Below are 15,639 nucleotides of genomic sequence, written 5' to 3'. Positions count from 1 at the left end.
ACAAAGAGGGATCAATAAGCTGTTATGTCTCAGCCAGGGAATCCCAAGGTGCAGCAGTGTTCAGTCAGGGATGGCCTCAGCACTTGGCAGGTGCTGCTCATATGGAGGATTTTTTAAAATAAAACTTTCATTGCTGATGAGAGCAGCTGCCAGTGTCCGGTCAGCCCCACTGGTGGCTCCACATTTTGAGACAGGCAGAGGAGGAGCCAGGGCTTCTCCTCTTGTCCCTCACTCCCACTCAGCAACCTCAGACACAAAATCCATCATCCTCCCTGCTCTTCTTCTGGCCATTCACTGCAGCCAGGCTGCACAGCTCTGTCTCTGCTGTGATGGCTGGTGAGGCCAGGACAAGCCATTGCAGCCGTGACAGCAGCATGCTGAGGTCAGACAAGCCCAGCCTTCCTGGCGTGTCCCTGTGCCCAGGGAATGTTAAAAGAGCCTGGCTCTGGAGGAAGAGCAAGGTTTGAATACAAATGATGGCTAATTATCAGGAAAAGCAGGTGCCATCTATCATCATAATCAGCAATCTCTCAGTTCAAGTGTCACCTGGACAGATCCTTGTTTCCTCCTCATATTTATCTCCCGTGGTCTCAGTGTGCCTGAAGAGCACTGCACAGGCTGAGACACGGCCAGACCCCTCAGCTCCTCCTGCCTCACAAAAGATGAGCTCCCAGTGCCCCACCAGGCTGCCCCCAGTGCCGTGCGCCCACCTCGGCCAGGGACAAGGTGGGTGCACTTGTGCCAGCTGTTGAGGGATGCCAGGGGTGAGGCAAGTGCTGGGGTTTGTGGCACGTCCCAGTTGAGGCGGCCTTGGCACAGGGCTGGGTGACCTAGACACGGTGCTAGGAGACACTGGCACAGGTCTGGGTGCAATCCAGCAGCACCCACCACCCCATGGGTGACTGCAGTTGCCTCTCCATTTGTGTCTGCCTGCTGACAGCAGGGACATCTGCACAGCAGCAACAGCCACCTGGAAGGCACAGAAGACATTTAATTGCACAATTATAAATGTCTTTTGCCTTTTTATCTCACCGAGGCTGACAAGCACCTTCAGCATCAAACAAAGAGCTGCTGTTATCGCTCGGCACAGCGGCTGCTCCTGGGCAGCTGCCACCCCTGAAGGGGCACGGACAAAAGCAGAGGAGCTGTGCTGTCAGCAGGTCTGTATTGGTCCCAGAGCCACTGCTGTGGCACAGGTTTGGCCATCACTGGGGGAGCAGGAGCTGGTCTTTTCCTGTCACCTCTGGTCCCTTCTTCATAATGACAAGTTCCTGGGGGAATGGGGCATCTCTGTTCACTGGGGGCTTAATAGAGTGCTCAGGTGTGATGGGGCAGCAGTGGGGCAGCAGCCAGGATGAGAGGACAGTGGGGCCACATGCGCCCAGTTTCCCAAGCATGGAGGTGGTCGGGCTGTCCCTCCAGCCAGCTGTAGGGATGGTACTCAGCCCTGGGGGTTTATGCTGTGAAATATTTTTAAGTGAATTCTATTAAATGCCAGGAGACAAAGAGATTAATAGGGCAATGAAAAGGCTTTTTGTGAGATTTAGGTGCTCCTGGGTGATGGCAATTATGTGTTGGATAAATGGTGGTTTGTGACTGTAAATACAGGTTCTCAGGGTAATGGAATTTACATCAGGAATGCTGTACATCCCCAGGGAAAAACAGGCTCAGGGACCCCCAGAAGGATAAGAGTTTCCCTGAGCCTGTTAAAATCATTGCTAACAGTGTTGTCTCACCTGATGAGAGGCGGGTGGCTCTGTCTCACAGCAATGCATAAATCCCTGCTTTGCCTCGCAGGGAACAGGATGTGTCAGGTATCACATCACACTGCATCAAAACGCCAAGTGGCACAATGAATCAAGCTCCCCAAAATAGAACCTTCTTCTAGAAATAAGCTTGTCACTGTCAATTTAAACTCTTGCCAAAGAAGCATGATTTGATACAAGTTTCTTTTGCCAGCGATTTACAGAAATGTGTGGGTTTGATCACTATTTATAACAGCAGGAGTCTAAAGGGAGAGCGGAAGGTGTCTCTATCCAAATGTGCAACAGGAAACCCAGATCCTTAATGCAGCTCCTATACAGTAGATCTGGGAAGAGAGAGCACAAAGCACAATCCACTCTGTCCACTGAAGGAAAAGGAGCATTTCCTCCATTTCCACTTCCCCAACACCGAAGTGGTGACACAGCAAGACTGCTGCCTGCCCTGTCCAGAGCACTGGCCCCTGCACTTCACCAGCCTGAAGGGTTCTAAGGGGTTATTTAGAGACAAAAACTTCCAGAACTCTGCAGGGAGGGAAGGGATCCTGCCTGGTCACCACACTGCAAGAAAGGTGTCAGTCTGGCAGCCTCGGGAAGGGCGTTTATCTGGGAAGAGCCCTGATGAGCCGTGCATGGGCACTAATCCCAAGGGCTCCCTTATTCCATCATTGGGGAATGAGGCAGTGACTTGCTCCTGGGCTGTATTCCCGCAAGACAAAACCCTGCCATGCCCCCAGTGCTGCACAGACAGGTGCCACCAGCCCTGCCTAGGGAACCCAAACTGTTTCAAACAGATAATTTGTTTTCATTAGACACGTGCTGATGTGTCAGCCCCAGTGTCCCTGACACAGGTCGACAGCTGTCCTCAGGAATGCTTTAACTGCGTTTTCCTCACTTTGCACAGCTCTTACCTAATGCGCTCTGGCTTCATTAGATTAGACAACTCTCATCCCTTGGATGTTGTCATGTTTTCAGATGGCTTCAATCAGCACCTCCCAGGGTCTGGCTATTTCCGGATACAATAAAGCTAAACCTCATCCAGGCTGGTGAGTAATGGAGGTGCATCTCCCACCCCCACCCAACCTGGCTTTAAATATGCCTGGCTGACAGCCCCTCGATGCTGGCAGAACACAATTAAGCCTCTTGTCTTGCAGACATCGTCCGCAGTTACACACAGCTCAGGAGGAAGAGCTCAGCAATAGCAACCAGGTTTCTAATGATCTTGTCATAGAGAACAGCACAGAGAGATAAATGAAAGAGGGAGGGAACAGCCAAGATCAAAACTCGGATTTCCACATGTCCAGAGCACGGCAGGTTGCGGCCTGGCCATGTTTGTCTCCTTAGACCCACGCTGGCACAGCACTTGGGGTACAGGGACATTTGTCCTTTTTATGACAGAGAATGAAATGCAGAGGAACAGAGCCTGAGCCCAACCAGCACCAGGTCTGAGGACTTCTCTCCTGAGCATCTCCAGGCATGGCTGCTCGTAAATGCCATTTTGCAGAAGCAACTTCCCCTGGGAATCCCCAGGATCCTTCAATGGCTTGTGTCTCCACTGCCTAGCTGCAAAGCAGCCACAGCCTCAGGAAGTGAACCAAGGTGGGAAGGAACCAGCTGGACCCTGGATTCAGGGCAGAGATGTGCTCTGCTCCATTCTCTTGAGGAGGGCTGACAGCTCCAGGATGGTTCCTGTGCTGTGGGATCAGCTCAGCCTTCTGCTCCCCAGCACACTGGTCCCCAGCATACCAGTCCTAGATGAGGGTTATCCTTCCCCAGATGCTCCCCTGGCAGTGGAATTGCCCTGTCTTCTTATCATGAGCCACCACAATACCTGCATTGATTCCTTCTACCCCACAGGCGGTATTTTGACTTCTGGAATTCATCTTACCTAGCAAGGGACTCGAAATGTATCCCAGACAATTTCCTCTCCTCATTTTTAATAATCTCTTTCAGCCTTAAATTAGTTTGTGAAAATATGTATTGAGATGATAGGCTTTTTATCACAGCTAATGGACAATATTCATCACCCCTGTGTCCTACTCCTCACAACACATGTACATTCCTTGCAGCAGTCCTGCATCAATTTTAACAGCACTTAATTCATTACAACCCCATCACTGCATGTGCGTGCTCCCCTCAACAATGTCACCAGCGATTTGTCACCCAGATCCCTGTGAGCAGCTCTGGTCTTGCCCTACGGAGCCACAGTCACTCCTCAAGCCGTGGGACGGGATGGAATGGGCCCATTCGAGCATGGAAGGTGGAAGATACTGCCCTGTCCCCCACTCTGAAAACCTCCGGGAGGTGGAAGAGTAGAAGCAAAAAGACCTTTTCTGCCCATGATCCCTTTGTCTGCTCGCTGGGCACAGCAAGGCTGAGCCAAAATGCTGGGGCTGTGCTGGCACATCCTTCCATCCTGAGCCCTGGTGAAATCAAAGGGGAATGCTGGGGACAGAAAGACAAAGCAGGAGCGTCTAAGTGGGCTCGAGCCATGCCCTGAGCACTGTCCTGGTCGAGGCTCCCGCTGGCCACATGCTCCAGACAGGGGCATTTCCAAGTGCACCTTCCATCTGGCATTGATTACTGTCCAATTTCTTGTGCCTTCATTTGCAGTCAGCAGAGGCAGCCGACTGACACTGAGGGAGAACGACTCCTCAGATCCCATCAATCAAGTGCCATCAGGATCCAGCTCCTCAGGCTCCTGGACCACAAGGTCACCCTCTGTGGGAGATAAGCTTTCCAGCCGAAGCACAGCCCTGCTCCTGCCCCCTTCCCACCGCAGCCCCGCCTCTGCCGCATGGTGGATGGGGAGAGACCCTGAACTGCAGGCTGCTCACTGACCTCTGTATCCTGCCTCAGGGCTCTCAGACCATTTCAGGGATAAGTGGGAAGAAAATTCACAATATTTTTTTATTTCAGAAAATAGTTAAATACACAGAAATATCCAATGGCACCAGATGCAGAGCTTTCCCCCAGGGCAGTGTTCAGCTGGGGGCTGTAGCCAGGTCCCAGCCCCACTCAGGGAGGAGTTCACAACAGTAGCTGAGACCTTACTGCCATTCCCAGTTACTACCCCCTAGGAAAGGAGATAAATTCAAATTGTGTATGAAGCCCCTGTGCTGCCCTGCTCAGCGCAGCCCTGAACTCTGCACCATGAGCAGGGCTTATTTTTAGAAAAAAAAAATCCTAAGCAGCGTTAGAGAAGCAAAGTTCTTTGCTCTGAATGCTCTTAACTTGCCAATCAACAGCCTTTCTGCCCACTTGCTGGTCTGCAAACCCAAGAGAACTGTGCCATGGTCTCAGCCTTAAAGGAAACAAAGACTGGTTTTTCCTCCAAAATTAAAAAAAAAAAAAAGGCAATTTATTTTGATTCCACTACATACAGTCCATATTATAGATAGAAAAACTAGCTCTTAGCTTCCATTCCGTAAATTAATGGAAGGAACACAAATTAGAAGGACTAAATGAAGGTAGCAGTCCTAAATGTAAAATGTATTTGCAGAGGGATGTCATTGCTCACTGACTTCCATCTACGGGTTTCTTTGCCTCACTGCAAGCCTGTGCGAGACAAACCTGGAGAGAAAGAGAAATCAGTCAGTGCTCAGACAATGGTACAGCCCACAACCACCCACAGCTCTGGCCTAACGGAGAACTCTCTGTTTTTCAGAGCACTGACAAGTTTCCTTCCCCAATGTGTATTCAGCCAGATGTGATGTAAAGCCCCTCCCTCTCCTTCCAAGCTCTGTGCTGCTTCTTCACCTCTGACATAAGCCAAAATACAAGACAAGGCTGGGCAGGGAATCAGGTTTCTATTGCAGCTCAGCAGTCCCCTGACCAATGACAGAGTGACAGCACTGCCTTACAGCTTCAGGTTCAGGTCATGACCGCCAAAAACATCCAGACTTACTGACAACTTCTTCATGAGCCCTCGGGCCTTGGGGTTCAGCTGAAGAAAATTCTTCTTGGTCAAATCCTTTGCTGTCAAACGTATGCTCTGTGGAAACAAACGCAAATCTTAGGCTTTCTTTTGGTCAGCTGCAGCAGTATGAGGCAGGAAAAAAAAAATAGAAGTAATTAAGATCTAAACATAATAAGAGACCACAGACAGGCAGAGAACTACATTCAGGTTGACCAAAAGCTCAACTCACACCTTCCTTGCAGTGCATTAATGCATTCCTGCCACTACTGCTACTTTAAGTGTTACTTGAATGCACAGCAAAACATCCTTCTATTCTGTTTTGACCAGTGTAAGCAGCTCCCTCTTCTGACTAAGAGTCTCTTAAGGTTCTTTTTAAGCTTGATCAATCCCCTGACAAACTGCAGTGGCACAGCTAAAGAGACATAAGTGGATGAACTGAAGCTGGTGAGGCACCAAGAGGTTCAAAGCTTCAGCCTCGCCTGTACATCCCTCCAGCCCCTGCAGGTGAAATGTCAGGAATTACCTCCCCTCCACCCAGGGGCAGGGTCAGGAAGGCGTCCCCAGTGTCGGCGAGGGGGCTGCCGTTGGCAGAGATGGTGTAAACGCGCTCGTTGAGAGCAGGAGTGCGCAAACCCGGCGTCTTGAACACCCTGAAACAAGAAGTTATTAGTGAGCACTATTTGCTCAAAGCACTTCTAGTCAAAGTCTTTCATTTCATGTTCAAAGAGATGCTAAAGATTGTGTGGCAAACAAGTGGCACAAAGCAAACGGCATATAACAGATTATAACAGAGATAGGAGGGAAAGAGATTTATTTTCTCTGTTAACAGATCAACAGAGAAACCTAACAGAATACAAACCTAGAATCAAATCTGGGTGTGATCATGGAGGTACCTCCCCGAGTGCAGAAATCACCCATTCTCCCAGTAGCTGGAGTGATAAAGCTGGTTTTGCTTGATCTGTTAAAAGGAAATAAACATCTGCTCATAACATGACCTTTAACAAATTGTAGAAGCACTTATCAGAGGCTTAAACGAGGTGATCACCACAAAACCCAGGGGTTCTCACTAATCAGTGACCCGCAAAGTTGGGGACAGCTGGTCCTCACGGGAGAGGCAGTTGTCCTTCCTTCATTCACTCTCAGATTGTCAATTTTTTAGTGTAACATGGCACAACTCCCCGACCCCCTGCTGAACCAAACTCCATCCCAGAAAAGATATTTACAGTCTCATTCGGCATTTCTGGCGATGAAAGAGAGATATCCCCATTACCTCTTGCTCATGCGCTTCACTCTCGCTGAGCGGGGTCTTCTGGACACGGGCGGCTTTTTGGTGGACGCCTTCACCTGAAGCAACATCACCCACCAGGTCAGTTACTTCCCTCTCAAGGGACAGCTGAGTCCACACAAACAGACACTTCCAGGCAAAATGCTCGGTCTCCTCCCGGCACAAGAGCCCAGAACAAACACCATTCAAGCCTTCGTGACCTTCCCCTATTGTTAGAATTCTCAGGGAAACTGTTTGAAGTCTCCCTCAGAGCATCCTGGACAGCCCTAGTAATCAGCTCAGTCAGAAATTTACATCCTGGGGATAGTCATCCCACAGAATAGCTATTTACCTTTGCAGTTCTTGGATTCACATTCTCAGACTCTGTCTCTGAAGGACACTGGCTGTCAACTCTGGATTTCTTTGGTAGAGGAAGTGATGGAGGCTCTGCTTCCTCCTCGATGGCTTCAACACTCCTTTTGGATTTCTCCACTAGAAAGAGAAAGTATTATCTAGGTAAATAATAACTTTAAATTATTACTTGGCAGCAGAGCCAAACAGCGAACAACTACACTCACTTCTGGCAAAAATTTGTTTCTAAAGTCCAAATTCCAGTGCAATCCCAATGGTTTGCAGAGCACTACTTTGAATTACTTTGAATGCTTTTATATTTTATAAATTTATTTTAAATTAGACCTACTGCAGGTACTAGGGGTAAAAGTAAGATTATTTTTCTGTTTTAAATATATTGAGGGATGTGAGTAAGATCTGAATTATTATTCACATTAAGGAACCATGACATGCTTCCACCTCACCAATGGCCTCACAACGCTCCAACTGACCTTTCTTGACGATTTCAAACTGAGAATTGATAACTTCTGCTGTCCGCTTGTCTATTTCTGCTATTTCCAAGTCTGCCTAAAATTAAAAACAGTTGTGACACCATTAGGATTGTTGGCAACACAGAGTTCTGGTAACCTGTAGAGCAAAACCCTAATTATTTTACAGCCAGAACAGCTCCACGTTTGCTGTTCTGCTCAAACTGGGCCCTTTCAGGTTATCCTGGAGATGACAAGACACTCTCAGGACTCAGTGCCTGGTTTGGCAGCTGCAGCTGTGCCTCACATATGCCCTGCTGCTCAACCAGTGTGGAAATGCTTTAATTTACTGCAAAATGTATGTGCTTCCAGGGGTCTGGTAGTGGAATTCAGCAGGTAAGGAAAGGACAACACAGAGCAGCAGGAGGGAGCAAATCCTACATCAGATACATGGGCATTTCCTACTGTTAAGTCTTAAAATAGAATTTGTGTAAAGATTAATGTAACTTTTGCTCTTGCAATGCTCTGGAATGTTGTTACAGCCCGAGGAGCCCCTGCAATGGTGTGTTTCTGCTGGAAACCTACCATGGCCACCTCCTCCAGTGCCTTTCCACTTCCTTCTTTACCTGGAACGAAAATATTTCAGACCAATCAGGTCAAGTCCGGGACAGTGCAAAAACCAGCTCAAAGCAGTTTTCACCCTCAGAGAGCGGGAGCGACGCTCCCGGGCAGCCCGCGGGCCGCCCCCGCCGGGGATCTCCGGGCTCAGCAGACCCCAGCTGCTCCCTTACTCCCGCCGGGGTTTGTTATCCGAGGGAGCGCCAGCCCAGTTACCGAAGTATTCGAGCCAGTTCATCTGGCGCAGCTCCAGCGGCAGCCGCAGGATCTCCATGTCGTACAGCTTCTCCACCTCCTTCACCAGCCGCTCGCCGTCCGCCCGCAGCCGCTCCAGACGCTGGTTCACTGCAGGGACACGCGGCGTCAGCCCCGGCGATGCCGTTCCCTCCCCCGTTCCCGTCCCCGTTCCCTCCCCCGGCCCCGGCCCCGTCCCCGTTCCCGTTCCCGTTCCTACCCTCGCAGTCGAAATCCTTCAGGAATGCCGCGAGTTTCCTGCTGCGCGAGCTCGAGCCGCCCTTCTTCCTCGCGGGAGCCATGGCGGGACGGGGCTGCGCTTGGTGCCGCTCTTGGTGCCGCGCTCGGGGCCGGGGATCGCTCGCTCGGTCGCTCGGTGTCGGCGCCGGTCTCGGTGTCTCGGTGAGGCCCCGCTCGGTGTGGGGGTCCCGGATCCCCGCTCGGTGTGGGCGTCCCGGGCCGATCCCCGCTCGGTGTGGGGGTCCCGGGCCGATCCCCGCTCGGTGTGGAGGTCCCGGGCCGATCCCCGCTCGGTGTGGGGTCCCGGATCCCCGCTCGGTGTGGGGGTCCCGGGCCGATCCCCGCTCGGTGTGGAGGGTCCCGGGCCGATCCCCGCTCGGTGTGGAGGGTCCCGGATCCCCGCTCGGTGTGGAGGGTCCCGGGCCGATCCCCGCTCGGTGCCGCTCCCTCTCTCTGAGTCGGGCGCGAGCGCGTTCGAACCAACCGCCGTCCCCAAGCAGCCAATGGGGTGGTGGCGGCGCGGGGTGATGACGCAGGGCGGGGCGATGGCGGCGCCGGTGGCGATGGCGGCGATGGCGGCGGTGGCGGCCGCGCTCCGGGACTCGGGCGGCGGCGGCGGCGGAGCGGGCGGGGGCGGCGGACGGGCGGCCCTGTCCGCCTGGGCCTGCTGCTGGCGCGCTGGGCGCGCTGGCGGCGCAGATGCGGGCGGCGCGGCGGCTGCCGTGGGGAGCGGCGCCGCTCGGTGCGTTCCCGGAGCTGCGGGCGCGGCTGTGGCGGAAGCTAGGCGCGGCGGCCGAGGCGCTGCTGAGCAGCTCGAAGGGCGGCGGTGAGGGGGCCCGGGTGCCGGGGCCGGGGCGGGCGCGGGGCGCGGGCCCTGCTGACCGCGCGGTGCCCGCAGGGTGCAGCTCCGGGAGGCGCGGGACGCCGCGGGCGCCGCTGCCGCCGCCGTGCTGCGGGTGTACGAGGAGCGGGCGACCGAGCTGGGGCTGGAGGGGGCCCTGCGGCGAGGACCGCGCTGCCCGTCGCTGGCCGACGTGCTGGAGGGGCTGCAGGACGTGGAGCGCTACTACCGGCACCTGTATCCTTCCCGGGGGGCTCTTGGCAGCGCTGGGGGGGATGTTCTCTCGTTGGTGTCCTTACCGGGCACGAAGGTACTTGGAGAGCAAGCTGCTCCTGCAGCGCCTCAGCTGTGACAGCCTGACAGACATGGAAGCCCTGCCACAGTCCTGGGAGAGGATTTTGGAGCACCACAAGGAAGACGTTGTTCAAGGTAGTTCCATGTGCACACACCCGAGGGTCTTTTCCTGGCGCTCGGTGCTGTTGTCCCTGCCCTGGTGACAGCACACAGGCCTGGCCATGGTGGCTGTGCTGGGCTCAGTAGCAGCAGGTGATCCTGCTCAGTTGATCTTTGTGACCTGGTCTGAGATCTTGGTCAGCTTTAGTTGAAAGTGCTCACCATCACAGCTGGGCACAGCTGGAAGCAACATCCTCACAGTGTAACAAGGGCTTAGTGATCCATTTCACTGCTCAGTCAGTTTTACTTACACTTTATTGCCTTTAGAAACAGCATAAGTTTAGGGGGTACAGAATATAGGTAAAGTGCCTTAAGACAACAAGATTATTGTTTTCTCTCTGACTCAGATACTCTCCTGAAGGTCTCGCTGTTTGTGGAGAACCATCAAGAGCTGATCTGCTCACCTATCTCCTGACAGAGCAGCAGGGACTGGCACTGACCAGCTTCTGCCAGCTTGGTGTGTTCTGGAATGCTGCAAAGGGGATGAGGAACTGAGGGAGCTCTGCAGATGCTTTCCAGAAGCTGAATGACTGGATTCTTGGCCTCAGCAGGAAATGCTTGGACTGTCCTGTTTTCAAGTGGAAATGGACTTGGTGTCTGAAGAAGAGGCTGAGCTGAACAAACCATGAGGATAGAAGGGAGTCACTTCCAGCTGTGGAACTTTCATTCTCCTGCAGCAGATGTTTTGTATCATGGAAAAAATGCTGAGACTTACTGGCATGAGGTGCTGCAGATGCATGAGTGTAACAGAGATTCCCTTAGGCTGATGCTGTGTAAGAAAGATGTTTGAGTCCTGTCCTTAGAAATAAAGAAAATATCTCAGATCAGGGCTTACAAACACTGGGCACTATGTGCCTCTGAGCAGTATGTTTGTGTTCATTCCAAACACAAGGAGGAGGAGGGAGCAAATCTGTTTTGAAAATGTAATTATGGAGGTGTACAGACGCCTGAGTTCTGACACGGGCAGTTTTGAAGGGTGTCAGAGTATGCTGCTCTGATACCTCTGCCAGGGCCCACTGAAATCAGTCTTGAAACTTCACTGTCTGGTGGCAGCAGCTGCTGACACTTCAGAGACATCTTCTGTTGCCCATGGCACTGATCCTCTCATTCCCGGGAAGCGGTGGGATGTTTCTCTCTAAATAACGTATTTGGTAAGAAACGGGAGTTTCTCTGGGAAAGCCAATAAAGAATCGTATTGGACACATTGTGGGTGTGTTTGTGCTCCCGTTTCTGTCTCCAACCTGGGGAGTCCCTGCGGCCACCTGAGGGCACTGTGTGACCTGCGGAGAGGGGCGTGCAGGGCTCGTGGGAGCAGATCGGGGTGCAAGAGGAGATCGGGGTGCTGGGAGGAGCGGCGTGGGAAGGGAGGCTGCTGGCTGCAGGGCCAGGGCTGCCAGTGTCCCTGTCAGGGACAGGGACTTCACGGGATGGGGCTTCACGTGCAGTTCTAATTGCAAATAAAAGCACCTTCCCCCTCCCGGAGCTGTGTCCTGGCCAAGGGAGCTGACATTTAGCCAGGGTGGATGCAAGGTGGGTTCTGCTCCTGCTGGGGCGGGGGCTGGAGGTCCTACTGGGGGCTCACTTGGCTGTAGAGCCTTGTGCTCCTTACACAGGCTGATGGCTGCAGGGTGAGTTGGGGGTGTTACGTTTTCTCAGGCCTTGATGTATCATCATCACAAACCAGTAGATCACGGTGTGTGTGGATGCAGAATTTTCTTTACATGTGCACATGCTTCACAGCCCTTCAACACCCCTTTTCTGTCAGCCTCTGTCCAGGACATCTGCACAAAGAACAAATGGATTTAAATTCTGGAAGGTGTTCAGCACAGTTCAGTGGTGGCCCTTCTGCTTCCCCCAGATGTTTGGCCCCTGATGTCTGTCTTTGGGCTAACAACAGCCCTGCTAAAAGTGCTGAAGGAGCTTTCTGCACTGTAAGTGGCTATACCCTAACTGACTGACTGAAATGGGGTGAAAGAGGTGCTCATTGAAGTTTTGGTGTGATTAATTGCTCCGTGCTGTTCCTGGCTGATGGGCCATGTCATCAGTTGCATTTGTCTGCAGTGTTCTGAAGGGTGCGAGTGAACCTCCTCATCAGAGCGCTCTAATGGGGATCAGCTGTGGGCTCGTTCCGTTCCAGATCCGGATGTTCAGTCAGGATGGCTGCCAGGGTCCCCATTGCTAGCAAGGGCATTTTCCATGTGTGTGGGACTTCCTTCAGTCAGTATTCGTCTGGGAGTCTCTGGGGGTTCGAGGGTTCAGTCAGGATGAGCATTCAGTCTTTCAGCATTGCACTTGACAGCAGGCAGGTGGAAAGGCCACTTTTCTTCCTCCCATGCCTGGAATCCTGCACAGCTGAGTGAGACACTTAGGCACAGGGATGTGATTGGGTGCCAGATTTCAGCACCTTCCCGAGTCCTGGGACGGGAGGGAGGTGAGTGAGAACAGGACCCGCTGTTCCAGCTGCCCGGGAATGGAACGCAGAGCCAGGGGCTCCAGCCTGTGCCGTACCTAAGTGAGGCCGTGGGTAAGGGCAGCACCAAGGGCTCTGAGGTCAACTGGTAAAATATACCTAATCATAAAAATAGCTCCAGGTACCTTTATTTTTGGAGCAGAGCTTTCAAAGTGTTCTTGCATGGAGGTCTGTCTTTGAGGAATGCAATAAAATGCAGTTAGCAGCTGGAACTACCTTGTTAAAGGAAAATTGTCAGGAAACACAAAGCTCACACTTTGATTTTCAGCTTTACCTCCTGCTAACTCCATTGGAAAATAGTTATTCTTCACTTACAGGGAAAGCACAAACTATATTCAGTTACTAAAGTCGAACGCCCGCAAACATTTATAGGGAGCACCTGACTTACATCTTGTTGGTTTGTTTCTTCCCCCAGGGTGAGCGTTGACTTCTGCTGCAGCAGGGCCTGTGCACAGTTCTGCTCAGAAAAGGGACCTGCTGTGAGTAATGCCAGACTTCCACAAGAAACACCAAAGCTCTGCTTCAGCATAAGCTCATGGATTTCAAACAGATTCCAAAACTGAGTGTATTACAAGGGTTCCACAGTTAGGGAAAAGACAAAGAATTTGGCACGTGAACTGAAGTGTAAAGTGACTCTGGAGGCAGAAATATGTGATAAAAAGCTTTGTGATTCATTTAATAAACCAAGCATGGGTTTCACGAGCCCCTGTGGTTTTTGTGCTTATTCTTTGAGACTTTCATCTTGGCCTGAAGCAGAACTCCTTTGTGACTTTGCAGGGCCCAAGGGGGCTGCCTGGGTGTTTATCTGCCTTGAAACAAAGCAAACATCCTCCCGGCCCATTAACTGTGTGTGCCACTCTGTTCCCCTCACCCAGGTCTCTTGAGTGTTTCTCTAGTGCTCCTGACTTTGTCACAGCCTTTGTCCTATTGAGCTGTTGATTAGCTCCAAGGGGGACAAAACCTGCTGATCGATGGATGTATGGTGAGTGGGGACACGTGGCAAGGAAGCGGTGATGTGCTTTGCTGAGGTGGGACATGCTCAGCACAGGGTCCGTGTCTGCCCTTGCAAGTTCAGGCATGAGCTGTTACCTGGCCAGCTCTTTGCCACTGTGGTCTGGCCCTTAAGCCTTTCACCTCCTGCAGACCCTCTAGGGCTGCAGCAAAGCCATCTCTGAGGTTCAGTGGTCCTCCACCCCCAGCGTGCCACAGCCACCTCCTCACTGGGGCTGATGTGGGATGGCTCTCTGCTCTCTGGTCTTTTTCTCTGCAGCCTAGACAGTCTCTAAGCCACCTGGGGAAGGCAGAATGAAGAACATCAAGCCAGTAAGTCTCCTAATCATTCTGCTATGTGAGGAATGAATCCAAGAGCCTTTGCACACTATTAATCTTTTCCAATTCTTAAGAAAGCAAATGATCTCCTCCTGCTCCCATAAATTCAACCTCTCTCTCCTGCTTCCCCCCACAGTGTTTGAACTGTTTGCCAAGAGCTTTATTAAAACCTACAAGATACAGTTTTGTTCCTAACTGAATCCCAAACAACTGTTTTAGGTGGAGAAGAAACATTTGGTGCTGTCAGCTTTAGAGCATTTTTGTGGGTAGTCCATGGCCACTTGTCAACTGGGGACCAGCCTCAGCCCCACACTGAGCCCAATGAGACCTGTGCTCTGCTTTCCTGAGGTCAGGAGATGAATTCAAGCTGGTCAAACCACACAGCCTTATGCCCAAAAGCACCTGGCAGTGACTCGTACAGGAGTAGCAGAAGGGATATTCCCCTGGACTCAGCGTGGTCCAGTGGCACCTCACCCTCCCTGTGCCATGGCCATTCTCTGCAGTGTGCCAGTAGCCCTGGGACAAACTGTACTGGCAGTTGCCAGGCCCTGGCAGCTTTTCTGCTACCCCATCGCCTACCCTGACTGGCTTCTGCCACAAACCCTCCACCTGTCCCATTGGCATGGCCCAGCCAGTGCCTCTGCTGTGGGTGCGGAGCAGCAGGTGCTGGTGTGAACAGAGAAGCTGCAGCCAGTGGCTGTGGGTGTGCTGGGAGCAATGTGGCGAGGGCGGCAGGTCCCGTGGGGGCAGCCCAGGTGGGGTGCACACCAGGGCTCTGCCAGCTGCTGTGCATCACCACCGGTCCTTGGCACCACGTACAGTGTGCCACAGAATTCTCCCGTTTATCTCCTAACATTCCCTCAGTCTGAAACCCATCAACCAGTGCTGAGAGAAAACATTCACAGAGAAAGCCAAAGCAGAAGTGAGCAAAGCTGTTCCTTTGGCTGGATTCTTCCAGCTCCTCATGTCCTGCTACTTGGTTTGAGCAAGAGCAGCCTCCTCCTGGCCTGTGCACCTGAGCTGTGAAGAGAGGACAGAAATCTCTAGATCTCTAGAGTCCCTGCTGCCCTCTGTGCAAGTTCCATCTGGGGAGCCAGGAGCCCTTGTGGGCTGAGCCCTGGAGCAGCAGGGTTGGGGCAGATGGCCCCCATCCTGTGCTACATTGCAGCTGGGGTCCCACACTCCCCTGCCTGTGGTGCAGGGTGACAGGGAACCAGGCGTGTGAAAAAAACCCTGAGGGGAATAATCCAGCCCAGCTTTCGCTGGACACGGCTCTCCCAGCTCTGAAAGGCTTTTTGGTTGAGTTTAATGAGATTAGTCTGTAAGCTCTGGAGATGTCAGCCTGCTGGCAGCTCCGTGTTCAGTAGTTCCTTGTGCGCCAGGGAATGATGTTGCTCGTTTCATTGGCCTTGACTTCACTGGTTCAGGCTGCTGCTCTGCTTCTCAATTAGCTGCATCTGCACGGCAGTAATGATCTGGAGGTCAGACAGCCTGGAGTGGGGGTGCTGAAAAGTTCACCCATGTGGAAGGGAGATCTCCATGGGCTCAGCACCCAACTGGACCTCTGTGCCCTCCAGGAGCCCTGCCAGGATCCAGTCCCCCCTTATCACTGCAGCAGTGACACTGTACAGCTTGTTCCGCTGCTGGAGAGTGTGTGCTCCTGAAAGCTCCGGTTTGGGTCTGTGCTGACATT

At 52.6% G+C, this 15,639-nt stretch overlaps 2 protein-coding genes across 2 annotated transcripts; one reads left to right on the top strand and one right to left on the bottom strand.

The window, feature by feature from the left end:
* Nucleotides 1-5,201: 5,201 nt before the first annotated feature.
* CDCA8 (cell division cycle associated 8) lies at nucleotides 5,202-8,915 on the bottom strand. The gene is made up of 10 exons (XM_050326380.1): nucleotides 8,834-8,915; nucleotides 8,596-8,724; nucleotides 8,347-8,387; nucleotides 7,786-7,861; nucleotides 7,296-7,435; nucleotides 6,950-7,023; nucleotides 6,539-6,637; nucleotides 6,203-6,329; nucleotides 5,668-5,754; nucleotides 5,202-5,333 (listed from the first exon to the last, which is right to left on the bottom strand). Exons 1-10 carry the CDS (start codon nucleotides 8,913-8,915, stop codon nucleotides 5,277-5,279), a joined length of 912 nt encoding a protein of 303 aa, XP_050182337.1. The 3' UTR covers nucleotides 5,202-5,276.
* A 483-nt stretch (nucleotides 8,916-9,398) lies between these two features.
* CUNH1orf109 (chromosome unknown C1orf109 homolog) lies at nucleotides 9,399-11,349 on the top strand. The gene is given in 5 exon segments (XM_050326106.1): nucleotides 9,399-9,514; nucleotides 9,516-9,665; nucleotides 9,737-9,931; nucleotides 10,005-10,123; nucleotides 10,495-11,349. Coding segments are annotated over 5 exon segments (648 nt in total). The 3' UTR covers nucleotides 10,563-11,349.
* Nucleotides 11,350-15,639: the final 4,290 nt, after the last annotated feature.

The sequence above is a fragment of the Myiozetetes cayanensis genome, unplaced genomic scaffold (genome assembly GCF_022539395.1).
Source record: "Myiozetetes cayanensis isolate MyiCay16 unplaced genomic scaffold, myiCay2020 scf31, whole genome shotgun sequence".
Classification (NCBI taxonomy): Eukaryota; Metazoa; Chordata; class Aves; order Passeriformes; family Tyrannidae; genus Myiozetetes; species Myiozetetes cayanensis.
The sequence above is the reverse complement of the archived record's forward strand: the minus strand, read 5'-3'. Positions and strand labels throughout refer to the sequence as shown.